Genomic DNA, 26,956 nt, shown 5'->3' with positions numbered 1-26,956 from the left:
TATGTGTGGCATTATCTGGGCGCCTGTAGGCTGATACGGATCCTAAAAATGGTGATATCCAGGTGAATCACCGATCGGAGGTAAAGCAGGTTGAAGTCACGAGCAGGTGGGGGACCCCCTGTCGTGTAGCTGGCATTGAATAGAGAGAAGTGAAACTTTTTTCCCTCAGGAATGCAGGCTGGATTCTTTGTGATATATACTGTCAGGTGGGTTGTGGTCGAGGCTGTTCTGCTAAGCTTTTCTGCGTTCCTGTATGTCTTCCCGACTCGGGAGGTGGATCGCGACAAAGAGCCCGTCGTGTCGGGAGCAAGGTGGGTACGGCGGTGTTGGTACTAACACGACGGTAATCAACCAGTTCGTTTTGCCCTGTTCAGGGTATTGGTGTCAGAGTATTGGTGTCCCCGCTTGGTGTCCTCCCAGCCGCTTTGTATCAACCATAGCACAACAACGCCCTATCGTCGCATAACAATCCCCCTTCCCACAACTCCATGCAGCTGCGTGCCATCTATCGACACAGGGTCCGTGACCTTCGTCCACAGCCATACGTTTGTGGACAGCTTTAACTTCGATGTACGCAGTCGGCTTCATAGGAATATGAGTGCAATAAACCACTTCGGCTGCTCCTTGGAAGACTTTCTTTTTGACTCATCTGTTAAGACTCCCACTTCTCGTCCCTGCTTGGAGTCTTTGCGGCACTATTGTATCAATCGTCGTTTGTACACATGTCCCTCATACGCAATGCTCCGCTTCCCCCCATTTCATGCAGCTGGTGCAACTAACCACGACAGGGACTGTGGCTTCATAAACTGTTCTGTCTGTAAATAAATTCATGCACAGCTTTGTCTTTAGGGTGCTGGGTCGGAGCCAAACGTGGCCGCTATTAACCCCTTCGCTTACTTAGCACAGGTAAGTCCTATATCATGTTGTGTAAAGAGTGAGGGTAACTTTTATTTCGCCGCAAACACATCACTATTTTGAAAGGTCGGAGAAGTGTTTTACAGCTCAAAATCGTTGTGCCGAAATAGTGTGCCTAATTTAGGGTTTTGTTACCCAGGATATGCTTCAAACAAATCTTGGGAGTGCAAAATCTTTTGTGAAAGGTTGGTACTGACTAGCTAGGCCAAACCTGAGTCTTAATTCAGAGAGACAACTTTTTTTTACTGAGCTTTTAGGTGGGGTGATTGTTCATTTAAGGAAACCATGTGCCGTCCCGGCTCGGCTGGCCCTCTCGACCAGAAGTTGATCTTGAGGGAGGGAGGTGGACAGCAGTATCTCCCACTGCTCAGGGGTAGGGGAAGGAAAATGGTCTTGTTGGAAACACCTGTCTAGAAAATGAAAATCACATATGTAAACTTAAACTGGAACAGGTTTCTGGAAAATGGAAATGACATTTTGTTAACCCACACTGAATACTAGGAACTTAGATGACCTTGACCACGTACATTCTACAATGAAAATATAAAAAAAAGCTACCAGACCATGAAGGTAGAAGCAGGTACTCAGCGTGAGAGTTTTCGGTATAGCAGACGATTCTCCCGGAAGTGCAGCTGGTCCCAGGCACAAATTAATCATGGATACTTATTACAATAGAAGCTGAATGTAAAATTTGAGTCGGTAGCCCCGCATTCATTACGTGGGAATAACAGCTTATAACATTCCTGTCACCTGTTCTTTAACGAAAAAAGTGCCGTAGTTGAACGCGGTGAAATTAAATTTGTCGGTGATAGCTCGGCATTGCTTGCTTCGGGTAAAGACGAGACAGTTGGTTTGGAGAGAGTTAAGTTTTGTAGCAGCAGCAATGACATCTACAATTGCTGCACATCCAACAAACAGACGCGGGTCGGCGCTGTCAGTGCTATCGGGGGCGAACGCATGGTAACCTTGGCTGCAGCCAGCGCCTCTTGCGGTTGCGGCACAAAACACTGACGTTAAGCAGCTGTTAGATTTCGCTTGGAAATCGACAGAGGCGCTGCCTTCGTTCAAGTTGAGCCTTAGCAGCTTTAAGGTGCGATTTACGGAGCTAGGCGTTTTCTCGGTTTGTACCTGGAGTAGTAATAAGAAGCACCAAAAGGCTGAAACCGTACTTTTTCACAACAATTATTCGCCTCCCACTCCAAAGTACAATCTCCTTCGCGAGACCATCAAAATAGAAATGCGCACTCACAATGAATTTTGTTGCTGAAGTTTTCTTTTATTTGGGGATCAGAAAATTCGAGCCAGGAAAATTCCCCCCAAACGCACTCGAGGGGCCAGATGCCGTCACTGTTATCTATACCAAAAAAAAAATCCCCCTAACCAAGATAAAAGAGGAAAAGTGTAACCAACTCAGGCCGTAACAGGCAGCGCATTGCTACTCTAGCATTGAAACGCGACTTTACAATGTTATCCTTGGCGTTGCAGTAGATTAAAAAAACGAAGATCATCCAAGGAAGTAAACGATACAAAGTGACGATCGCAAGGAATTTTAACTTGAACGGTATTGGTAGGAGCAGCCATCCTTCAATGTCAGTCTTCGATCAGCAGTACTTCTGTTTTCGATATTGTGGTTGATAAAAAATTGGTTAACGTAGTGGGCAGCCTAGCAGAGTTGCTTGTAGGCGTCTTCTAGTGAGCACAACAGAGTAACACACCAGTTTCACCCACTGTTTTTTCTACGTTTTTGTGGTTTTACCCTTGTATTTGGTTTCGGCAGCTTCTGTTGAGTATTTTTACAGCATGGCTGTTCCCAGGCTGGGTTGTGTTTTGCTTCATATTTTCTTTAATTTGGATGGTTTTACCAATTTAGGTCAGGTTGCGGCTCTCTGTATAGGTCAGGAACAGGCTGGCTGAGCCAGCAGCGGTAAGCACATACACATGCTATTTTTTTAAATTACGTTGTTCGGTCCGTTTTAACTTTACTTTTGCTGATTTCTACTTGAGTCCGGGTGGTTTTGTGTGCTTTAAGTAGGTTTCTGCAGTGATATATTCACTATATAGCCAGCTGTAATCACTGCTGGCTAACCTCATTAGGAAACGGATATACGCACCCCGGTTAATCCTAACCGTGTATGTTACATGAAAGTTTTTCATAGTACTGTTCTCGAATACCTTGTTTCTCCAGAACCCCGAATATTCGATCACAACGTCGATACGGTGTCTTAATTTAGGTGAGAATAATTGGATGTTGCGCCCACATTAAAAAGAGAGAAAATCTTCTGGCGTGGGAATGTCGGAGTTGTGGCTTAATATGTAAAAAAAAACTTTTAAAGGAAAGATTAAGTAACCTATGGAAGCTGAGTTTCGCCGTTTGCAGCATTATTGCCTTCCTTCGACAGCAGCTGTGCTGTAGCCTTGAGAACGCATGATGTGACTTGCTGCACGAAGCTCCATCGTCGTCGCGCACGCTAGCCGCCGACGGCTTGGCGCATGCGCTTTCCGCAGCCAGGTTGACGCCTGACCACGTGACTCGCCGCAGGCATAGCTAAGAGGAGCACCGCGCTCGCCTAGTCAGTGCAAGCTTGGCCATGAATGAGAGCGAGGCCGGGCGGTCTTTGAGTGTTGTTCGGGAGCCGGGCCTTTGAGCCGTCGTCGGCAAACGGCGTCGGACGACCCCGCAGGCATCGCCCTGCGAGTTCCTTTACTGGGGAGTGTCCGGAATGCGAAGTGCGGAAAGCTAGCGTCGGCGACTGAGGAAGCGCGAGCCGTTCGGCTTACAAAACGTGGGAAGCGGGACCGCAACTGTAGACAAAGGCAAGCTTTGGACAAGTAGTATAATAATTACAGCTAAAGCAAAGGTTAACCAAATGAAAAAAAGGCTTAACCAGGCTAAACCAAGCCTTCGTTTTTTGCATATCCAGGGTGAGCTGCATGAGCTAAGCCGTATCCGTTTCTTGCATTGGTGTTAGCTTTATAGCAGTTATTTGGCATTTGTTATTACCGCATTGATAACTGTAAACTTAGCAATAAAAATAGTGAAGTGTGCACAACAATTAACAGATCGATTATAGATTTGAAACGTAAGGCTGAAGACGTCATTACTCGCGCAGCCCTTTTTTAAAGGACATGCAAAAGAATATAATTTTAGAACACCTTGCACAACTGCATAGTAGATAACCCCCGAAAATTGTTGAAATATATTGGTGAGCCGAGAAAGGGTTAGCCATACCTCAGTATGGTTGACCTCTGGGTTAGTGGATTGCACATGATTCAACCTACAGCGCAGTAAAAAACACACAGGGACAAAAAAGCGACCCTTTTTAGTCCTTGTGTGTGTTCTTTTGCTGCGCTCTAGCTTGAATCATGTAGCCACACTAGTCAACTGCTTGTCGATCTTAACGCTATAGCTAATAACCTCTTTCACAGCTTATTTTTCTCAATTCCCTGGTAGTTGAAAAAATCGAAGCATTTCTTCCCGTATTTTTTCATGCAATCTCATACTCGGCTGTCTTATTGATGGTCCTTATGTTGAAAAGTCGTCCACCGTCCCCACGATACGCGACCTCTTTTTTTAGGCGTAAGAAAGAAACCCTGGCTAGGATTCCCGCTATTATCTTCAGTCCTTCCTTAAGTCGTCTACTTTGGCGCCTGACTTCAAACTAGCACGTGCTTTTGCCATCACTAAAAAGGGCAATCTCTGCACGAAACCTAGAAGCATGTTCGAGCTACAATACCCTTGCTCGAGCTGAGATGCCTCGAGTTGTTTAATGCAGTCTTTTGCTGCTCTTTGTGCGAAAAATCTTTCTCATTTTTTTTCTTCTTGATGACGCGCTAAACGTTTCTGTATCAAAAAACATGGTGCTTTTTCTTATTTTGCGCCTTGTATTCGTTTCTACTTCTTTCGCAGAAAAGGGAGTTGTGTACAATTGGAATTCCTTGCTACTCCTTACTGACGTGTAAAGACCTCGATGAATTAATTTAAACCAGCTCCACAAACGCAAGAACGGGATTACACCCATCGTACTGGCCATTACCGCTTCAACCTATTAACGGGCGCTCGCCTGACACATTCCTTTGTGGATGTCTAATTGATAACCCTCGCGCTTAAAAACCATCGCGCTTCCATGCGTCAAGTTGTAAGCTTTCATGAAAATATTCATAATGGCTTTGTTTGCCCATTCCATAAAAGTATTACTACCGTACTAAAATATGAAGTATAAAGAAAACTCGCCTTCTATGCAGCGATCCAAATTTAGTGGAAAGTGGCTGAACTAAAATATGTTCGTTTGTTTGTTTTTGTATTGCAGTACACACATGATAAATTCCTAAAATGAGTATACTAGGCTGTTAGGGACATTTTTAAAGGCCAATAAAAGTTTTCGTATCGATGCACGATAGTTTTTTGTCCGGTGGGTTAAAAATTTGAAACACCCGCAGGGGCGTGATGATGTGAGTCTCTCTTAAGGCAAACAATTCTCCAAAGAGCTACAGTGATATGCCTGCGTCAAAGGTGGAAATAAAGAAAAAGCGCGCGTAATTGTCACTTTTCCCCAGTGCCTTTCGCAGAGCCCAGCGACTACTACAACCAGAGCACGGACACGGACAGCGACTCGATGTGGGACCACCTGGTGGGGGCCAACGTGGAGGTGTGGTCCAGCGACGCCTCCGGTGACCCCCTGGCTCCTGCCCCGGCTCTGTGCTCGCCCTGCTACAGCGGGGACGCCCCCAAGTCCTGGGAGGAAGCGGTTAACCACACGCCGCAAGCCGCGACTGTGTCCCGGGGCACCGACGCGCGCAACCCTTTTGAAATGTGGCGCCAATGGGCCCCACCAGAGGAACCGCACCCAGTCGCGGGCTGCCACAACGCGCGGCCCAAATCGGTTTAACTTGCTAACGCCACGTACGCTGTGCCGATCCGGCCAGGTTTCGAAGCACCGGTGCTTTTCCACGAAGGCCACACGGGCGCAGCGTCATTTGGCTGCTGGTGAACTGCGGGGTACTCGCGAAGCTCGCCCTCATTGTTAGATGGAGAGCATCAGTGACATTTTTTTTTCTATTTCCAATGTGCGTGAATTGGGCTTATGACGGATAGGTTTAAATCACGCAAAATTTCCTGACTGCGTGCTAAATTCTCCTTAATATGTACGGTTATTGACTTTTGGAGGCTGAAAAGGGCGATACCTCAAAAATAGAAACTCGTGCCCTCAAAGTAGCACTATGCAATAAGAAACGCGCCCACAAATGCTCTTTTTGTAGCACAAAATGCAGTGCCTAAAATATTTGCGCCCCAATGCAGTTCGGAAAGACATCGCTTTTTTGTTTAGAATATAGGGGTCACCGTGCGGGTATGCGCCGTAAAGTAATTCGTAAAGGTACAAGGCTCGTCCTTTTTTAGCGTGGCTTCGGAAGCCTAACATTGAACTTTATTTTTTAGCGTGGCTTCAGAAGCCTAACTTTCAAGAATTCTGGTCTTTAAAGTCACGATTATTTTTTTTATTCCTGTATAGTAAATTTTCAAAATTAAATATGTAACTGTATATCCGGGTATTTTTAGTGTACAGAAAATCGCTACCCCCGTGCCATCGGTGCAATCAAAACGATCGTACAGCATAGCCTTGTATAGACAAGCGTTCTAGGGATGTTTTTCTACGGCTGAGTAAGCCTTTCGTAATACTAAGAAGCTCAGTAACGACGAGACGATGACGCTTTGTGTGGTTTGTGCTTTTTCGACTCCTCTTTACTCTGCTACACAGATATGTTTGAAAACATCGCTGGAGTTTTTAAATTTTAGTGTTTTACAACACCTAATTTTCGGTCTGCACAATAAGCCCGAAATGGAGGAACCCCGGCTTACAAAAAAAAAAGACTGATACTTTTTACTCCGAGCTCCGCGCTGCTGCCTTACTCACACGCACTACCCACATCTTCATTGTAGATAACCACTACTGTGCACAAGCGAATATTGTTCACGATCGGAACAAATATTTGTTAGTCATCCGTCCATATAGTCATATCACTTCGGTGCAAAGTTATCTGTCGGGGCAAAGTCATTTGTATAATCACCGGTCCACATGTCTTCTCGCGTTCATCCACACTCCGCTACTCGCGTCACTTAGATTGTGAGGGTGGCTGGATGTTGGATTGGAAGGTTGTCATGGTGCCTCTTTCCCCATAACACTGTAGCACGCTAAACGTGCTGAAATACATGCACTCCCGTCATTTTAAAACCCTAGAAAGTCCATAATCCTTTACGCAATACAGCATTTGGTTCTGCCGGTCGTTCACAACGGTTTCATCGCGTCATAAACCGTTCCGGTAGACGTCCACGTGTTGGAAGGGCGGAGGTATAGTGAAAAAGGGCGGGTCATAGGGTGCAAACTTTGAGAGCGCCAAATTGGAAAACCGCGCAGCCACAAAATGTATGCTGGACCATATGCTGGACCACAAACATGCTGGACCACAATTCATGCTTCTTTTCTGTATTCTGGCCATGAGTTTGTTGACTGTCATTTCTGTAGTCTGGGACCGCGTTTCTCGATTATCATTGTCACTTGTATGCTTGTTTTTTTCATGTGCCGCAGTTTTACAATTGGACGGTCCGGATTTTTCTGCCTATGTATTGTGACAACGGCTAAAGAAGCGGGGCAGGGGTACTGGATATAAGCCTGCCCGGTGCGCATCTCCCGTTTCCTAAGCGCTACCTGACAACCGTGCCAAATCGCACAGATATCGCTAAGGTTGTTCAGATTTTGTGCATTTCGTTCTTTCTGAAATTGCGCGCTTGTCGCTCACGTTTCACGCACATTCGTGGTTTTGCTCTCACTTTCACGTAAAGGAATGAGCTGAGCAGTGCATGTTACTTTTTTTCATTTTACCCCTTCGTTCTTCACTTGCCGCATGCATTACAATTGACTGTTCTCAAAGCTCTCTGTACGCTGATATATTCATTTTTGCGTTATTTATTACGGAGATGCATTTATGTGTGCGTTTATTTTGCCATTTTTAATTTGTTGTCGGTGGAAATCAGCCGATGACTTTTTGTAAAGTTACTTGTTCTGTATAAAAGTTTGCTAATAAAGTCGCCAATTTTCCTGGCGGAGCACTTGCATTCCTTGGTCTTTCGTGTCACCTGCGGAAATGTTTACACGCGTGGCATCAAGAGAGAAAGGGAGAGGGGATAGGGCGGGAGAGAGAAATAGAGGGGAAAACTATTTAATAGACCGACGAAGTGGGGAAGACTGGGCGCCCGACTTGTTATGCCAGAGGGGGTGAACATAGTACAAAAAATACGATAATGAAAGTATACTCGAAACGCACACGAACGCCCACTCAGGGGAAACAACCGTATTAAAGAGAATTTACAAGCACAAATTGCGTCGAGTACAGTGTCGGGAAGACTGAAGTAGGCCACCAGGTGACAAGTTCAAGTAAACTAATTTTGTTGGACACGAGCACGACCAGAAAATCCTTCATAGTGTTCCCTTCGAGTTCTAAAAATTGCGCCCACCTCCCCGCGAGGGGAACCCTGTGTAGATGCGACGCATCGTGGGGTTCACTTGGTGTTTCCGTTGGATTGATTCTGAAATCGCGTGAAACGTGTCGGGAACCCGTATGATTAGATGTTTTATGATTATTATTATGTTTTATTGGGCAATCTTGGTCAATCTATCTAAGTGGTATGCTTGAGGCTTCGCTGTCGCAACGACCTTTACTCCATCATTGTTGCTGTAAGTGGGAGCTTCTTTTCTTTTATTGCAAGTGTTAATCATTGCCCCATCATGCGTTGTATCAGTAGCTTCTTGACGAGGTTTGAATGAGTCAAGGATATAGGGCGCGTTCCTAGCATTTGAGTCTGTTTCGGTTTTGTGGCGCAGTGGGAAGAGCACCATGTACCTCGCGTTCCGCCCACAGGGTCGTGGGATCGAAACCGGGTACCGCTAACTATTGTTTTTTTTATAGTGTAGGGGGAGGGGTGTGGACGGACCACAACGCCGTATGGAGGGACAAGGCGAGTGAATGAGATGCAGTCGCATCTAAAAGCTCGCACATGTGTACGCACTCTCACTCCGTCTCATTATCATAACAGCTGTGCCTGTGCGCTTCGTTGCTCTGGGTGCGGGCATGTGTGTGCATGCGCGCGACTCTCCCCCCCACCCCGGCTCCTCTCGTTTCAAAAGCGGGAATATAAGCGGGGGAGCGCACGGCGCCGGATCAGTCCAGCTCTCGCTCTCGCACTTGACTTGACTTTGCTTGACGATACCTCCATGCAAGATCTTCCGATGAAGACGTGATGGAAGCGACAGTCCCTTCAGCGAGTGCACTAACGCAATCCAATACCAGCGTCAGTCCAAACGCTCCCCCCTGATGCGTCGCATCACATCAGGGTTCCCTCGCGGGAAGATGGGCGTAATTTTTATTTCCATCGTGTCTACCAGCTTTAACTTGTGAAGGCCCGCGGCATAAAAACAATAAAATGAAATGATATGAACTGCGATTAAAAAATGGCGACGACGATCTCACGGGGTAATGCTTTGCGTTTGTATTTAAATCCATAAAATATGTAAGTAACACCCAGGCTCGTTGTAATAACGGAAATGGATATAATTAGCCGGAAAAAGTTTGCAGAAACCAAATGAAACAAATTTACAATTAAAAAAATTAAAGCCGTTCCACTCAACGTGAAAGCTGTCGTAAATGCAGAGCAGTGATTCGCCATAACAGCCTGTGGCACCGTTATCCGCTTACTGCTACTACCCATCACGCTCTTCGCCTGCCTGTCTCACTTCTATCTTGATGAATTGAACGGAGGTTTGTCCAAAGCAGTTCAAATTTCCCGCCTTTGCAGTGCTCGCGCGCCCCCTGCCTGGAACGAACAGCGCGAGTGGTTCTCGCACGTGCCGGTACCTTACTGCGCTGTCCACAACGCGTTGTTTTTGGCGGTCCCATCTCCACGCGAGGGGGACGCGAGTAAATGCGTCGCATAGGGGGTGGGTGCATTGCGTTAACGTTTAGTGTTTGGGGAGTTGGTAGTAGTGAATGCGTTGTATCAGCAGCTTCTTGACGTAGTTTGAATGAGTCAAGAATATAAGGCGCGTTCGTAGCCTCCCATTCTGTGTCGGCTTTGTGGCGCAGTGGGTAGAGCACCATGTACATTGTGTTCCGCCCGCAGGGTCGAGGGATCGAAACCAGGCGCCGGATAGTATTTTTTTTATATACTGTAGGGAGAGTGGGGCGGACAACGACGGTGCGGACTACGACGGACGTTAACGCGGGTGACATCGTGAGTTACTGAAATGCTGTGCATTTAAAATTTTACACCAATTTCTTATGACAAGAAAAATGTGCGTCTTCTACAGCTCCAAGAACAAAGACTAAAACTAAAAATGCTGGACGAAAACGAAGAAAACACGAACAAAAATATTGCAAAAAGAGATCAATCATGCACTATGCCTTGCATCTGCACAAAAATACACTATTGGCGCGTCTCAGGCTGTAAATGGCTGTAATAGCGTTATATGGACATCGTGGGCAATGCCAAACAAAGGAAAACTTTAAAACGTTAAAACAAACAAACCTATTCGTATACTGGAGACAAAATTTGGCTATGAAATTTAAAATAAAAAGAAGCCGCGAAAGAATGCTGCTCATTATTCCACAATTGTATGCATTTCTGAAAAAAAAAATGTCCGGTGCTGGACCTGATAGGTTTTGAGCCAGACGTGTCCGGCTGGGTCGCGTTGCTAGGCTTCAATGGTGCATTTCTTTTCTTGGGCTGCGGGTATTGGCTCGATTCAAACGTTGCCTTTTTGACAATATTCCACCTTTTTGGCTTTCGGACGCGCATCTGAACACCTACCGCTCCGCAGAGATCCTCCAGTGCGGCATGGTTCCGTGACAACCGTGCATCATTCGTACATTTAAGCTTTACTGATTATAGCCCAGTCGCAGGGGTGGCGTAGAGGTAGAACACCCGCCTCGCGTGCAGAAGGACCGTGGCTCGAATCCCGGTGCCGGACAATTCCCACCGGATTAAAAAAAAATCCGCGTATTGATGGCATTGCACAAAGGGGCCTGGGGTGCGGCCTGACCCCGGCGACCATTGCCGGTAATGCACTCTCTCACCAGAACAGGATTGGCCACCCTGGTGTAGTAACGGCCACAACCTCCCACGAATACGCCAATTAACCACTCCTGCGGCTGCGAAGCAATTGACCACGGCAGCGGTCAGACCTGTGACGCAGCAGAGGGTGCTAAGAATCCCTGGATCCGGACAGGCCGCCAATGGAATCTGAACCTGGCAACGTTTAACGCGCGAACGTTATCTCGCGGAGCGAGTCTCGAGGTGTTGCTCGAGGAATTAGAGGGCATTACATGGGATGTAACAGGGCTTAGCGAGGCCAGGAGGGCAGGCGAAGCCCTTACGGTGCTGAGAAATGGACACGTCTTATGTTACCGGGGCCTAGAGAACAGAAGAGAGCTGGGAGTGGGATCTCTAGTCAATAAAAGCATAGCTGGCAACATAGACGAACACTATAGCATTAACGAAAGGGCAGCGGGTCTTGTAATTAGGCTCAATAAGAGGAACAAGCTCAAGGTGGTGCAGGGCTACGCGCCCACATCCAGCCACGACGACCAAGTAGTGGAACGCCTCTATGAAGATGTGGAATCGGCAATGGCTGAAGTAAAAACACAGTATACCGTAGTTATGGGGGACCTCAATGCTAAAGTAGGCAAGAATCAAGCTGGAGACAAGGCAGTTGGGAACTATGGTCTGGGCTGTAGAAATAGCAGGGGGGACTTACTAGTTGAGTCTCCAGAACGGAATAACCTACGCATAATGAATACCTTCTTCTGTAAACGGGAGAGTCCGTAGTGGACCTGGAGGAGCCCGAATGGGGAGCACAAAAATGAAATAGACCTCATATTATGCGATAACCCTGGTGTCGTGCAGGATGTGGAAGTGCTCGGAAGGGTAAGGTGTAGTGACCACCGCATGGTAAGATCTCGAATTAGGCTAGGTCTGAGGAGGGACCGCAACAAGCTAGTACGAAAGAAGCCGTTAAATGAGCTAACAGTAAGATGTAAAGGCGAACAATTCACGATCGCGCTGCACAACCGATATTCCGCCCCTAACGAGGAAGCCTAGCTTAAGACACAGGAAGCCAGTGACAACCTTACACGCATTATCACGGAGTGTGCAGTAGAAGTAGGGGGCACTATGGCTAGACATGATACTGGTAAAATTTCACAGGAGACGAAAGATCTAATCATTAAATGGCAAACCATGAGACCCTACACCGCAGCTGACAGAATAGAACTAGCCGAGCTCTCGAAGTTATTCAATAAGCGCAAGACAGCTGACATACGGAAGTATAATATGGAGAGGATCGAATACGCTGTAAAGAACAGAGGTAGCCTGAAAGCAGTGAAGAAACGTCTTGGCGTGGGGAAAAATCAGATGTATGCACTTAAGGATAAGCAAGGCAATGTCATCACAAATAGGGATAAAATAGTCACAGTAGCCGAGGAGCTCTAAGGGGATCTGCACAGTAGCCGGGACATACAGGATAAGGCCGAATGAGACAATAGTTCAGAGGAGATAGATATCCCACCAGCAACGACCTAAAAAGTAAGGAAGGCCTTGAAAGAAATGAAAGGGGCAAAGCACCTGGTGAGGATCAGATAACAGCAGACCTATTGAAGGATGGCGGAGAAATTGTACTTGAAAAACTGGCAAACCTGTATACGCAATGCCTAATGACCGCAATGCTACCGGAATCTTGGAAGAACGCGAACATCATCCTAATCCATAAGAAAGGCGACATGAAGGACTTGAAAAATTACAGTCCGATCAGCTTACTGTCAGTCGTCTACAAGGTATTTACCAAGGTAATCGCTAACCGAATCTCTGCAACCTTAGATTTCAGTCAACCTAAAGAACAAGCAGGGTTCCGTGAAGGTTATTCAACAATGGACCATATTCACACGATCAATCAGGTGATAGAGAAGTGCGCTGAGTATACTGAACCCCTATATATAGCCTTCATAGATTATGAGAAAGCATTTGACTCGGTCGAAACCCTAGCAGTCATTCAGGCATTACGGAACCAGGGGGTAGATGAGCATTATGTAAGAATACTAGAGGATATCTACAATGGGTCTACAGCTACCATCATCCTCCATAGGGAGAGCAGTAAAATACCTATAAGGAAGGGTGTCAGACAAGCAGGCACAATCTCTCCAATGTTATTCACAGCATGCCTACAAGAAGTATTCAGAACGTTGGATTGGGAACAGGTGGGAGTAAAGGTTAATGAAGAATACCTCAGTAACCTCAGATTTGCTGATGACGTTGCCTTGCTAAGAAACTCGGGGGGACGAATTGCAAAGCATGCTTTCCGCACTGGGCGAACAGAGTAAAACCGTGGGCCTGAAAATTAATATGCAGAAAACTAAAGTAATGATCAATAACCTCGGGACAGCACAGCAGCTTGAGATAGGTGGCGAGGCAGTGGAAGTGGTAAGCGAATATATCCACTTAGGCCAAGTTGTGACCCCAGATCCCAACCATGAGGCAGAGATAGTTAGAAGGACCAGAATGGGGTGGGGTGCATATGGCAGACATTCTCAGATAATGAATATCAGCCTACCATTGTCGCTGAAGAAGAAAGTGTATGAAAGCTGCATCTTACCGGTACTGACCTACGGGGCAGAAACTTGGAGGCTCACTAAGAGGGTTCAACTTAAATTGAGAACGACTCAGCGGGCAATGGAGCGGAAAATGATAGGTGTAACATTAAGGGACAAGAAGGGAGCGGAGTGGGTCCTGGAGCAAACTAGTGTTAAAGACATATTAGTAGAAATTATGAAGAAGAAATGGACGTGGGCAGGGCATGTGATGCGAAGGCAAGATAACCACTGGTCATTAAGGGTAACAGAGTGGATCCCTAGAGAAGGCAAGCGCTGCAGGGGGCGGCAGAAAGTTAGATGGGCAGATGAGATCAAGAAATTTGCGGGGATAAATTGGTCACAGTTGGCACAGGACCGAGATAATTGGAGAATAACGGGAGAGGCCTTTGCCCTGCAGGGGGCGTAGATAGGCTGGTGATGATGATGATGATGATGGTGATGATTATAGCCCTGAAACTGCTCTCAATGGATAGCGGTAGGTGATAGCGTTTCTAGCACCCTGCTACAGAAATCTCGCTTTTCCCCTCCCTTCCGGCTCCTTTTTTGAGAAATGCGACGAAGGTATTAGCGTACACGTTTTTGATAGGGTTGTAAATTCCTTTTTCAAATACAAATTTCGTATTTTTATTGCGAGGTTACTTGGTTAGGTCCGCGTGGCCGCCAGGATAAATGGAGTGGTGTGCGTTTATACGCAGATTAGCTGCGTCAGATGTCAGGGCGTACACGTCATCTAGGCCGATATTGGGCATGTGTAGTTCAAATTTAAACAGTAGAAATGTGTTGCGAAAAAGTTCAATCATAGTATTTACCGATTTAATTTTACCCTTAGGGAGTCGCTGGGATGAGAGTTGCGTGGCGGCAAATGTACGACGATTAGACTTAGGCTGCCACACCAGAGGACGTGGAATAAACACCTGAATAAGGGTTTCAGTTTTACGTTGGCGAAAAGAACAAAAGCGCGATAAAAATACAGAGACTAAGAGTGCCTTCACGTGGTGGAAAGGGAGAGATCAATGTCAGTTTCATGGGTGTGTGAGAAAGTTGGGTATAGGTATGGCGTTAGATGGATCTGGGACAGAACTGACCGCGTACCTGCTTGCTTCTCTGCCGGTATCGTCGAAATTTGATAGCATTTTGCTGGCCCTGCCTTGTAACACGCTCTGCCCTCTCTCTCTCTTCAAGCTATCACGCTTATACCCTTTCTGTTGCTGCTCTCACGACGAATACATTAGAGGCTCCCTCAATTCAATTTTACTGTGGTGGCATTGGTCGCTTCATCTGTTCGAACCTTTTATTTTATGTTGTGCTTGGGGAAGCCAGAGTGGAGATATTTTATAGACGATAGTCTTGCGTGGGCCACACAAAGGTGAAAGTTTTTGTCTCTATGTTTCGTCTCTATGTTTTCCTGTCTGCCTCTGTCTCCCTTGATGCAGCAGGCCGGCAATGTAGTAATGGGTATTATATGGGAAGAGTGAAAGGAAACTCTAACCCAGGGGTCTCAAACTCACATCAGTGAACGGGCCGCAGTCGCAAATTTTAGTACCGCAAGGGCCGGGAGGGCGAAGAAGGTGGAAACGAGGGGGGGGGGGATGATTAACAAAATGTCAGATAACGCTGCCTTTCCAGAATGGAACTGGGCGTCAGGATTCGAAACACGTATCGATACCAATCTCCAGAATGACTAAAATATGGATGCTTATTCTGAAATATCAAATATTTGTTCCACGATTATGCTTCAACATGCGGTGACTGTATTGGGTGCCTCACAAAAAGATGCTTCATGGCAGCTACGTCTCTGTATCGTACTTTATTAAACGTTATAGATAGTAATTGACGAGAAAATATTGCCGGTTTTATTGATGAAAGTCACAAAACTTTATTCCTTGAGGACCTCAATGTAGCTGTTATTGTTCTAAACATGCTGGCTTGATGCCTGGCAACGCTTGGCTGCGTCTAGAAAAGAAATGTCCGCATGAACTTCTTGCGCGGAAACGATCCTCATGGTCGATCGCAGGTGCTCATCAGTCATCCTTGACCGGAAAGCTGACTTGTTCACCTTCAGCAAGGGAAACAGATGTTCGCACAAGTAGGTGCTTCCGAACATGGCAATGATTCTTGCAGCCTGCTGACGAAGCGCCGGGAAACTTGCATCGTCAAGAAACTTGTAGAACAGGATGGCAAAGTTGGGCGAGTTGGTGCTGATTCATCTCGAAAACAGGCGCGGAAAGACGTAGACTAAGAAGAGGAAAGCGCATCGTCCTGTGTATTACTGTTCTTAGTCTACGTCCTTCCGCGCCTGTTTTCGAGATGAAACTTGTAGAAGTGTGGTGCAGCCACGTCCTGAAATGTCTGCTTCAACGGAGTATTAGCTTTCAGCTCAAGAAGTTCCATCTGTAACTCGGGCGCTGCGTCATCCACCGGCACCGAAACGGCAACGAAAAAATCCGGAATTCATCGGCGAGGCTGGTGATGTCTTGGACGCGTCCTTTAAATTCTCTTTGGAGATCATGGAAGACGTCAGCGAAGTTATCAAAGGATTGTTTATCCACGTTCTCCAGTGACTTCAGGGTTAGAAAATGATCAAACTTCTGAATTCTCATCTGTCTCTCCTGAAGCTGCAATTTGGATTGAAAGGCTTGAATGTCGTCATGCATTTTCGTGATGAGTTTGTTTTTTCCCTGAAGTTTAACGTTGAGGCAGCTCAAATGATCAGTGATATCACTGAAAAACGCAAAGGAGTGAAGCCACTTTTCCTCTGACAGCTCAACAATGACCCTGTTCTTGCTCTTCATGAAGGCGTCGATTTCCTCTCGGAGATCAAAAAATCGTTTCAGCACTCTTCCACGACTCACCCATCGCACCTGTGTATGGTACAAACTTTCAGCATATTCGCTGCCAACCGCTTCTAAAAGAGATACAAATTGGCGGTGGTTAAGAGCTCTTGAACGGACGAATTTCACTGCGCTGAGCACGATTTCCATGACGCTCTTCCAGAGACTTGCCGAACACCGCTTCTTGGTGCAAAATGCAGTGAACCGCGGCAAATTGATTGGTGATTCCGAGAGTGCAGCGCGTTTCGTCCACAATCGACCAACAAGCCCGCTCTTTCATCCCACCATTGATGGCGCACCGTCTGTAGCCAAACAAACCAACTTTTCCCACGGTAGCTCGGCGTGCTCGACCACTCTTTCGAGAACAGAAAGAATATCCGCCTCTGTGGTCGTGCTTTTCATTGGGTTTAAGTCTTAGGGTTCCTGAGTGACGTTCAGGTTTTTGTCTACACCCCTTACAAAAATAGCACATTGTGCCTTGTCTGTAATGTCAGTGCTTTCGTCAACTGCAATAGAGAATGCTTCAAACTCGTGGCATCTGTAGATTAATCCTTTTTCAATGTCTTCACTGATCTCGTTCATTCTCTGGGCGACTGTGTTTGCAGAGAGGCTTATTTTCTCGAATGTCTTTTTCCTGCTGGGACATGTGCCATCAGTGACTCCGAGTAGGCACTGCTTGACGAACAGGCCTTCAGTGAAGGGCTTGGATGGTTTAGGGATAAGCTCAGAAATGACGATCTTGCCCTTACTGTTTCGTCGCTTGCTTTGGCCGCTTTTTTGAACAGGTTTTGCTGCTTTCCCAACGCCGCCTTCAGTTGAGTCACGGTGTGCTCGCGAACGTTGCCAGTGAGAGCAGCATACTTCTCGTGATGACAAGACATGAAGTGGCGTCGAACATTGTACTCCTTCGACACAGCCACAGTATGATGGCATACCAAGCACAACACCTTGTCTCTTGATTCCGTGAAGAAATAAGGAAGTCCCCATCGCTCCTGAAAGCATCTCTTCTCGTCTTCCACTTTGCGTTTTGCAGACTGCTTGGACAACGACTTTGTGGCTCTCTAAACTTCCACAGCAGAAAGCTTCGTTTGCAGATCGTTCAAAAGGTCAAAAAGACACCTGTCACATTTACGGAGGCGACAGGCATGTAGGAGCACAATTATGTAGTGCGCTCTGTCATGAATGACTTGGGGCGCCGCTTCCATCCACAGTGGTGTCAACAGCTTGCGAGTCGGAGGATAGGCGCTTGGTTTCCCTTAGCGAAAAGTAATACGTTTGAAATAAGTACGAGTACGCTTGAAGTGCACTTCAAATATGCTTTGTATTTGTAAATTTATTTTAAGTGCATTAAAAATTGCATTTTCTCAATTTTTTGTATATATTGAAAATACATTATTAAAAATGCGGGAAAAATACAGTGCTTTTCAGAACCTCCAAATACATTAAAAATGCACTGAACCTCACGAATGTGCGCTTAAGGCATTCAGAATATATTGAAAATGTATTTCTTCCCGCCAAACGATCATGGTGTAAATGCACTGTAAATATTATAAAAATACACTTACCTAACTACATTTAGAGCAGCACTCTGAGTATACTTTAAAAGTGTGCTGAAGCCTGGAAATATACTCCGGATATATTCGAAATATTTCAAGTGCATTTTACGTTTGTGGAACGAACATGGTAGAAATACACTCTCAATGCATGAAAAATACTTATTGAAAATACATTTTAAATGTATTCATAAACCTTTGCCGAAATGCATTTCGAGTACACTACAGGCGCTGCTTCAGTTGCTAAATTGTAAGATTCACGTAAAGCATATCTGAAGTGCCGGATAAAATACATCTCAAATGAGTAAACGTACTGAGAATATCTCATCGATGTTTACTTATAATAAAAGAAACTGAGGGAGATACTTTCACTTACTGCGCTGTCTAAAGCAGACATAACTCAGCGTATTACAGAGAAACTCGGCGTACAAATACGTAAGCGGCGGTGTTCCAACGCCATCGGTGAATCAAAAACATCGAATTCAACGAGTACAGATATGTACGAAAACACTTGCAATTTGCCAGCGTTGTTACGACGGTATCGCTGTGGAGGCTTTGAAAATTTTCTTTTGCTGAAACATATTGGCCTTAGATGGACAACCCTGGCTATGCTTGCGAGGGCGAGCAGCTCGGCGCCTCTCACTGCCGCTCACTACCTCCTCCTCTGTGCCCGGCACCTGCGGCGCGAGTTGAGTGGCCACCCCTCCTTCACGTTTTGTCTGCCTTCGCTGCGTTTCCTTTGCCTGTCCTGTATACGTTTTCGGACTCCTCAACGCGTGGTCGTCGGGAGGACGCAGTCTCTGCTTGGACGGCGCGTTGCAGCGGCGTTGGCCGTCTAGCCAAGGTAAGCACGATACACCGGCTGTTTGCGCGTATGGTGTCGCCCTACAATTAATGGACGTACATTTGCCTTGCAATCGAAGAGCGCTAATGCCCTTTATGAACCCCGCACGTGGTTGTTAAGCTTACCTCCACCTGCGAGCGAGATTTCCTACCGTAACTACGCCGTGCAAGGGAATGTACTCACAAATCAACGACAGCAAGAAGACGTAAAAAAATGGATTTTAGTGCTTTCTCTTTGCGCCTAATTTCTAGCTCGAGCCCTACTGAGTGGACGGGGGACTGTTGCGACGAGTTTCCTTGTAGATCGAGTTATTCCGTTCTAAACTTACTGAGGAACACTTGCATTAAACACATAACAGCCAGGAACGTTTTTAGCACAGCCTGTTCACAGAAAGTCCGCCGTCCATGTTTACGCACTTGAGAAATTTGTGAAATGTATCCACGGGCACAGCTTTCTTTTGTTTTCTGTTCGCAGCAGCCACTCACAGCTGCGCATGTTCACAGCAGCCGCCGTACGGGGAAGGAACCCAGTTTGTGGCATACATGCATCCGTCTAAAATGCGCATGGCCGGGCCATACGGCGAGAATCCGAGCAACCTTCGCGATTTTTGTCGGTCGCATGTCGCCATTCTCTCAACTAAATCCATGAAAGAGTTTATGCCGTCTGTTTCGAAGTGACCAAAAGTGTTAAAAGCGACCCACGTAATCTTCGGTGCAAATGGCAGTAGCGAAAGTGCTTCATGCCCAGGGACTACAAATGATTTGTCCATCTAAGACAAACTGTATGAGAGTAGCCGCTAAGTTACAATTAGTTTCTGTTCCTACCGCCACCCAGAACCAAGAACCAGTAAAGGAAGGAAGGAGGAGGAAGGCGGGTGGGGAGGGCGACTTCGAGGGAGGCAACAGGTTCCCCGCACGAGACCCCTCGGTTCCCGGAACGGGTCCCCCGGGCGGGTTCGTCTCTTTTTGTTCCTTGGATTGCTCCCCCCAAACTTCGCGAAACTTCAGGACGTTGGACCCGTCCTCTTTTGTGTTTCCTAGCAACTTTTTCCCTCCTTGCTGTATTCATTTCGTAGCGCATTCACGAACACGTGTGCGCGTTCCGAGAGGCCTCAGGCCCTTCGGCCGCTCGTGGTCGAGTGACAGACACGCGGAACCCGACGCGCTACCGCTGGACCACGCCACCGGAGAATTTCAAAAATGTGCCCAAAGGCACTGAAAACAGCGTGGGCTGCTTGGCGGTTGTGTGTGTTTAGAAGGCGCAATTGACTATTTGCGTCTGAAGGATGTACTTAAACGAGTTTCTTTTAGGCGTCACGAGTATTTATGAAGCAACTACTTGATGGTCCCTGACGCTAACAGGTGTTTATCTTTTTTTGTATGTTAAAGACGCGAGCATTTACAATTATTTTCCGCGTTCCTCCCTAATTAAATGATGACGTTGTCTGTGTACAGCTAAAAGTATAAAATTACCGGCCGGTGTTGTGCGGCGGAGAGCAAAAAAATTACATGTGTGTGAAAGCACAAATACACGTTTTCTGGCGTTGCTTGTTTTAATCGCTTCGGTTAGGTGCCTACGATCTAAGAGCTTGTTATTTTAAGGACGGCGTGAAATTTTTCGTGTTTTTCGAAATAACCTTACTTTGCCGTTCCTTTGAAAGGATTGTTATGTGCACACGCCAATCTAATGACTTTTATGTACGCTTTCTACTGCAATCCTGCCCATGCATTTTTAAATTGTTTCGCTGCGCACTATTTTTTTAGAACGTAATCTCCAAAGAAGGTGACGACGAAATATGGAACACATACAATAATTGTAGTTAATAAGATTACTGCTTATCATAGTTTATTAGCGTCCTGTGAGATCACAGGCCAGTTCTGTCCGAGTTAGTTGAAAAGCTAGAATTGCCACCATTTCAAGTTAACTCAAGCGCCTAAGAAAGAGAAGTAGCATAACTCTAAGAACTCTGTTGCATGTTTGGTAACGTTTTTATCTTAGCTCTGTCTTTTTTTCCCTAATTTTCGCTAATTTTTATCACTAGACAATGTCCAAACATAAGCCTCCCGCACCCCCACCCACTATTCTTTCTTAGAAATGGTATTGAAGATCCGATGCCGCATGACGATATAAACTATGCTTACCATTACATAAATTGTCTTACGTCCTTCAAAGGGGCATTGTTTTCACGGTGGGTTTTTTTTTTCTCTGAAGGGGAAACTAAAAAATCCTCGCTCGCGAGGGACGTTGGCACGGCTAGAGAAAAGGCCTGATTGATTTGACATTTATTTGCCTCTAAAAAAGTGTCTCACTAATATTTTCCCAATTTCTTTTCACTGCAGCTGCTGGTGAAATTTCCCGCGTGGAGAATCCGAAGTACAAGGGCTGATGCACAACGCTTCATCTGCGCTGGCTACCGAGGTGGCTGAAAGGGATTCATTCCTGCTGCTTAGTAATGGCAAAATTGGCCACTCGGCTGAGGTGTAAAATAAACAACTTTCAAACTGCCAATTTGTGCGCATACATGCTGTTCTTTTCAGTCATTTGCTGGCCCGCATTCTGAGCATGGCTGGCTTACATTTTCACGATGGAGCATATCTTTAGCCTAGTGCCTATTAAACTTTTTGAAACCACAATATGATATTTTCTAGTTGAACGTTAACAATTCCCCCTAAGACACATTGCCATGGCATTTCTCAATGTATTTAGGTTTTATTTAGTATACACTAGTAACACATTTTGAGTATATTTGAAGCAGTATTTTCTGTGCATTTAAAATGCATTATTAATACATTTTGCACGTATTTAAAATTACATTTTTTGAGCATTTTTAATGCATTTAAAATGCATTGAATATATATTTTTCATGCACTGCTTATGTATTTTTGAGGTACATTTTAAATGCATTGCAAATGTATTCGAAATGCATTTGGAATGTGGACAAAATAATGCAGAATAAATACAAAGTTAATATATGTATTAAATGCATTCAAAATACATTAAAAATACGGCACCTTTTCGCTAAGGGTTGGCGTCTCAATTTGGCGCACGCGAACAGATATATGGCGTTTTATGTCTGGAAGTGCACAGTTTCGAAGGGTAATGTGCAATCGGTTCCTCAGCAGCGAGATGCCACTCTCTCCCAGGCCATAAATAACGCTGCGACACGCCCATAAACGCACGTGTGTGCATTTTAGAGCCCGAACCTAGAGTCTGACGTGCGGCCGCGCCCTTTTCGCCAGCTGCAGCGCAGTAAAAGCATTTGACACAAAGACGAACAGGAAAGCAAATATCCACAAACACCATACAACGCCCGGAAACCGTCGCGCTTTCGGAGAAGCCTGGAAAACTCCGGACAAGCCGCCGTTTTCTCATTAGTGACGTGCAGCCAGCCCCGTTCGCAGGGTCATAAAACGCCGCGGGAAGTTTCTCCGCGGCCTGCGCTCGCCCAGCCCTGTGCGCACTGCAGAGTGCTCGATCCACAAGTCGCAGTTGCTTGTGACCATTGTGCACTCTACTTAACGGCGCCCGAATCGAGGGGCCTTCGGAAAAGAGGGGTGTCCGCTCTGGTAACAAGAAGCCGTGAAAGACGATATCCACGCGTTTTCGAGCAGTCTCTGGCCACCTGCATCCTTGGCTACACAAGCAGGGTGCGCACTCACTCATTTGCTTAAAAAACAAAAATAAATGAACCAAGACACTCATGAGAGGGCCGCGGGCCGCAATAGAAGGGTCCGCGGGCCGCATGCGGCCCGCGGGCCGCGTGTTTGAGACCCCTGCTCTAACCCATCTATCAGGAGATGACACTAAGCCTGGCTGGATGAAACATTTGAGGGGATAGGAAAGCAGAAATGATTACACAAAGGATAGCAAAGATACTAAATATTAGAAAAGAAAGGAAAGAGAGAAAAAGCGGGCTTGACACTGGTTGGGACCACCTCGCACAACACATAACCCGAGCACCGGCCTCGCCGCTTGCAGCTTCCGGAAGATGGGACAGATCTCAACGGGAACAGTGAAGCGACGAGGGGAGGCTGCGATTTGATGAGAAGTCCACGTCAGTCAGGACGTTCAAGCCGAGAATCGGGTACTGGCGAGCGGAAGCTTACGCTCGACGGTCACAAACAGCAGAGCACCCATTGCGATAATAAAACACCTAGGGCAGCGACGTGTAGCCAGCGAAGGCCGCAAATCCGATGCCGCTGCGAGTTGGCAGACATGAAAACATGACCGCACCTGGCGACGGCATCAACCAAACTCTCAAAAAAATTTTTGAGCGAGCCGTATATATATAGGCAAAGCATTGTCAATTTAACAAATCTATCGAAATATACTCCGTGTTTCTCAGGATTATTCAGAAAAAAATATAACAACGAGCCTAACTGAGAAAAATCGTGAATACATTACAGGTGTTTGTCGTGTTCGTATACATAAAAGTAGGTGTACGTTCGATTGATCGGCTCGACGAATTTGAAGTAACACTTATTAAGAACAACGTTTTATCCACACATTCGAACAAGGCCAGCGCCCAGGTCTCCCGCTCGTGGCTCGCAAGTCCCAACAGTTCCAACAGACGGTGCGCCAGTAGTGTGAACTCGGCAAAATTGAGCTCCTTAAGCCTTAAATAGATGCTGCGAAGCAGGAGGGAACAGCGTTAAATGTGGGCGGATCAGGCAAAAGAGGCATTTACGTCACGACGGCGGCAAAAGACTATGGTCTTTCGACGACGTTTGCAGCGATGCGGGCAGACGCGAGGACTATTGTTTTGTGTGTTTGCAGCCTACGTGTATTTGGTACCGTTCTTGACGCATCGTTGTTCAAGCGCAGCTTTATTGGCTGACTGGCGCTACCGGAAATTGATGGAGTACGGAAAAACGCTTCCCGGCAAAGCAAATTCATCCACATGCACCATTGATGACAATGATACGAATAATTATGACCTTGGAGTATATGGCTCGAACGCACTCATCGTTGTTGACCAGGGATAAACTGCTGACTGTGCTTGTGTTGAAGCTTGGGCGCAGCTTGCGCGCGCCCTTGGCAGCTGGCGCGGTCGCGCGCGCACAACTTTCCCTCTATGTCATGCCAGAGTGACAGCCAATCACCGCTGTCCCTCGTATCACGTCTGATCGCAGGTTCGGCCGTTCGCTCTCACGGGGCAACACACCTACTAGCATAGCGTGGGTATGCCGCGGGTGGTTCGCTCCGCGGAATAACTGTCAGATTTTGAAAGGGGTAAACGTCCCAGATAATCGCAGCAGAGGGAGTTTACAATAACGTATACCAAACCTTGGCGTAAACATTTGCCTTCGGGTAAACCTCAGTGGGATAAGAGGGTTTCGTTTTCGTCTACAATGGTTTTTCGTTTTCATATCGGTCATTGTTTTTAGATTTTATCAGAATTGTTTTCGTTTACGTTTTGCGTTTCGCAGTGTCTAAAGGGCCGTCCGACGGCACTATAGCTGATCGCTGCAGGCATGGCTCGAGTGCCCTCCGACGCCATTCGAATATTAAAAACTAGGCTGGCACCACCAAAGCGCCTGTCGTTGTAGGGAAGAGGATCCGTCTTAGCTTCTTGATCCCTAGGACGGTGGTGCGGGACCGGTTTGTGCCTCGGTGTTTTTTTTTCATCTCAAAATTGAACTATAATCTTTGTGGCTTAGCTTAGTTTTCGTCTTTAAAGGATTTCCTCGTGTGCGTTAGGTCATGTTATGTTATGTTTAGGTTAGGTTGCCATTATTTACGTTGTAGTGTAGATGTAGTGCCATGTAGTGATGTAGTGCAGTGTAGCGATGTAGTGCCAGACGCGACAATTTTGATACAAAACGCCAGTGGACGTCGATATAGTCGAGTGCTTATAGTACCGTCAGACGGCCCTTAAGACACGGCCTTCGCGATTATTGCGCTTCAGTTTTGGTGGATTTTGTTTTCCCTGGATCAAGCTCCGCGTGCACCCCTGTTTCCAGAACTAAGAGGTTATAATTTTGAAATAATGTTATTCAACCTTTACCCTAAATAAAAAAAGAAATGTTGCTACTATACGACGTGTTGTTTTTTATCTGCATCAATAATTTCTTATGTGTCCTTCGCGCTATATGATATGGTCCGGAATAGGCCATGGCAGCCGTTTAGTTTGGAGCGGTTCTGCTTATATACAATTCGTATTCATACTTTCTTTCAACTGCTCTTTCGCCACTTAGTGCAATGAAATCAAAGACAGACACATAAATAGTCACACAGACCGTAATCTTCAGGTTCAGGTAACCTGAGAAAGATTAGGCTCCAAAGAAAAAAATAAAGGACAATTTGGAGGAGCTCACCCAGTGCGCCTTTCTTTGGTAGCAGACGATTCATAAGTAGTTGATTCGGGTGACAGACAGATACACAAACTAATGGTTTCCGTTTAGACATCCAGGAGAAAACCTACGGCATTGAAGAATACATAATCACTACATTGCAAGTAGCAGGAACATAGCATCTACAATGTTGCTAATAAGAACGTAATTTGGCAGCCCCTTTGGCTCTTTAGCACCTATTTTTGTATACCTTAAGCATGCACTCAATCTTCTGGTAATAGTAGAATATTTTGACTTGAAAGCAAAATTATATCTAACAATATCGTTGCCTGTCTGGAAAGCTTGTTTACTTGGTGCCACGTGGGGAAATTTTTAACAGCGAAGCCGTTAAGCAAATACTGATTTTTTGGGTCCGCTGTTAAAAATACCAAGAAATGACGGAGCGCGCGTACGTCGACGCGCGCACGTGAGCGCGGGCCACGTGGCGTTCACCCAACAGTCAACAAAACAAAGAAAGTGCCCAGCGCTCGTGTGTACGTGCCTCGCGACGACCGCCCAGCGTCCCCTACGCACGTTTGTCAAGACAGGCATACACACTTAAGGAGATTGGCCACGACTGGCCAAAAAGTAAAAACCTCTAGACTTCGCGGTAATAAAGTTCTGAACGAGAAAGACATCAGCAGGTGCGGTATTAGTGAAAACACTTGCTCTAAACAACGTGGAAGACACTTCATAGCGTACGCCAACCCCCCAGGGGGCTGCTCGATGATTATCACTTCCAAAAAAATCAATGAAGCTCATTTATTCATCATCATCATCATCATCACCCCCACCACCACCACCAGCCTATCTACGCCCACTGCTGGGCAAAGTTTTCTTCCATTAATCTCCAATTATCCCGGTCCGGTGCTCACTCGACCAATTTATCCCCGCAAACTTCTTTATGTCATCTGCCCATCTGACTTTATGCCGCCCCGGTGACGGTTGCCTTCTTCAGGAATTCACTCTATTATTATTAATGACCAACGGTTATCTTGCCTTCGCATTACATGCCCTGCCCACGTCCATTTCTTCTTCTTAAATTCTACTAACATGTCTACACGCGTTTGTTCCCTGACCCACTCCGAAATCTTCTGCTCCCTTAAAAGATACACCTATCAGTAACAATGATGGAGTAAAAGTCGTTGCGGCAGTGAAGAAGAAGCAAATCGGCTGCAATCGCTGACTTGAAACATGGTGATGGTCGTGAAGGGTGCGTACTATTTCGCTACCTTCAAGTCTTACACGTTAGTTTGAGCTTCCTTCATTTTTCACCGAAATTTTTGTATACTCTCTCATAGTCGAATTGTACATAGATGGGTGTTGTGCTATGGGAGGTTGCAATGCACTTTTGCGCAATTAATAATTCCTATAACGTTCAGCAATACCGTTCTGCTTGAATAGGAACTTGGATATTACAACAATAAAATCAGCACAAAAAACGCGTTTCCTTCATAAGGACTGTCTTGGACGCTGTGTTCCTATACATAGCAACGTGGGGACGCGGGAAAAAGTCGCAGTAAATGGGATGTTGGCTCACTGGTAGAGCGAAACAAAATGATATATTACATGATGCTGTTTCTGTCTGCAGTTCGACCTGTGTTCGTTCATTGAATCTGCCGATCCAAACGTGTTTAATCTTAGCGCTGATTTCACACTCAGCAAATTTCGAATTGATAGACACAGCTTCAATTGCTAGCAAATGCACGTCGTTTCACATTAGTGGACAACCAGAGCGAAAGAACCAAACCTTAAGAGCAAAATACGAAAAAGATTTTTCCCGAAAGAAGT

At 46.0% G+C, this 26,956-nt stretch overlaps 1 protein-coding gene across 1 annotated transcript in view; it reads left to right on the top strand.

Moving 5' to 3' along the window:
- LOC144169024 (uncharacterized) overlaps positions 1-7,561 on the top strand; it is a 35,751-nt gene extending 28,190 nt beyond the window's left edge. The window contains exon 9 of the mRNA XM_077698019.1: positions 5,470-7,561. Coding sequence (XP_077554145.1) covers positions 5,470-5,801 — 332 coding nt within the window. The 3' untranslated portion in view covers positions 5,802-7,561. The remainder of the gene's footprint in view (positions 1-5,469) is intronic.
- The last annotated feature ends 19,395 nt before the right edge of the window (positions 7,562-26,956 follow it).

The sequence above is a fragment of the Haemaphysalis longicornis genome, unplaced genomic scaffold (genome assembly GCF_048455015.1).
Source record: "Haemaphysalis longicornis isolate Haplotype H1 unplaced genomic scaffold, Haemaphysalis longicornis Haplotype H1 scaffold_2, whole genome shotgun sequence".
NCBI classification, from domain to species: domain Eukaryota; kingdom Metazoa; phylum Arthropoda; class Arachnida; order Ixodida; family Ixodidae; genus Haemaphysalis; species Haemaphysalis longicornis.
Note: the sequence above shows the minus strand (reverse complement) of the source record. Positions and strands in the feature narration are given on the sequence as shown.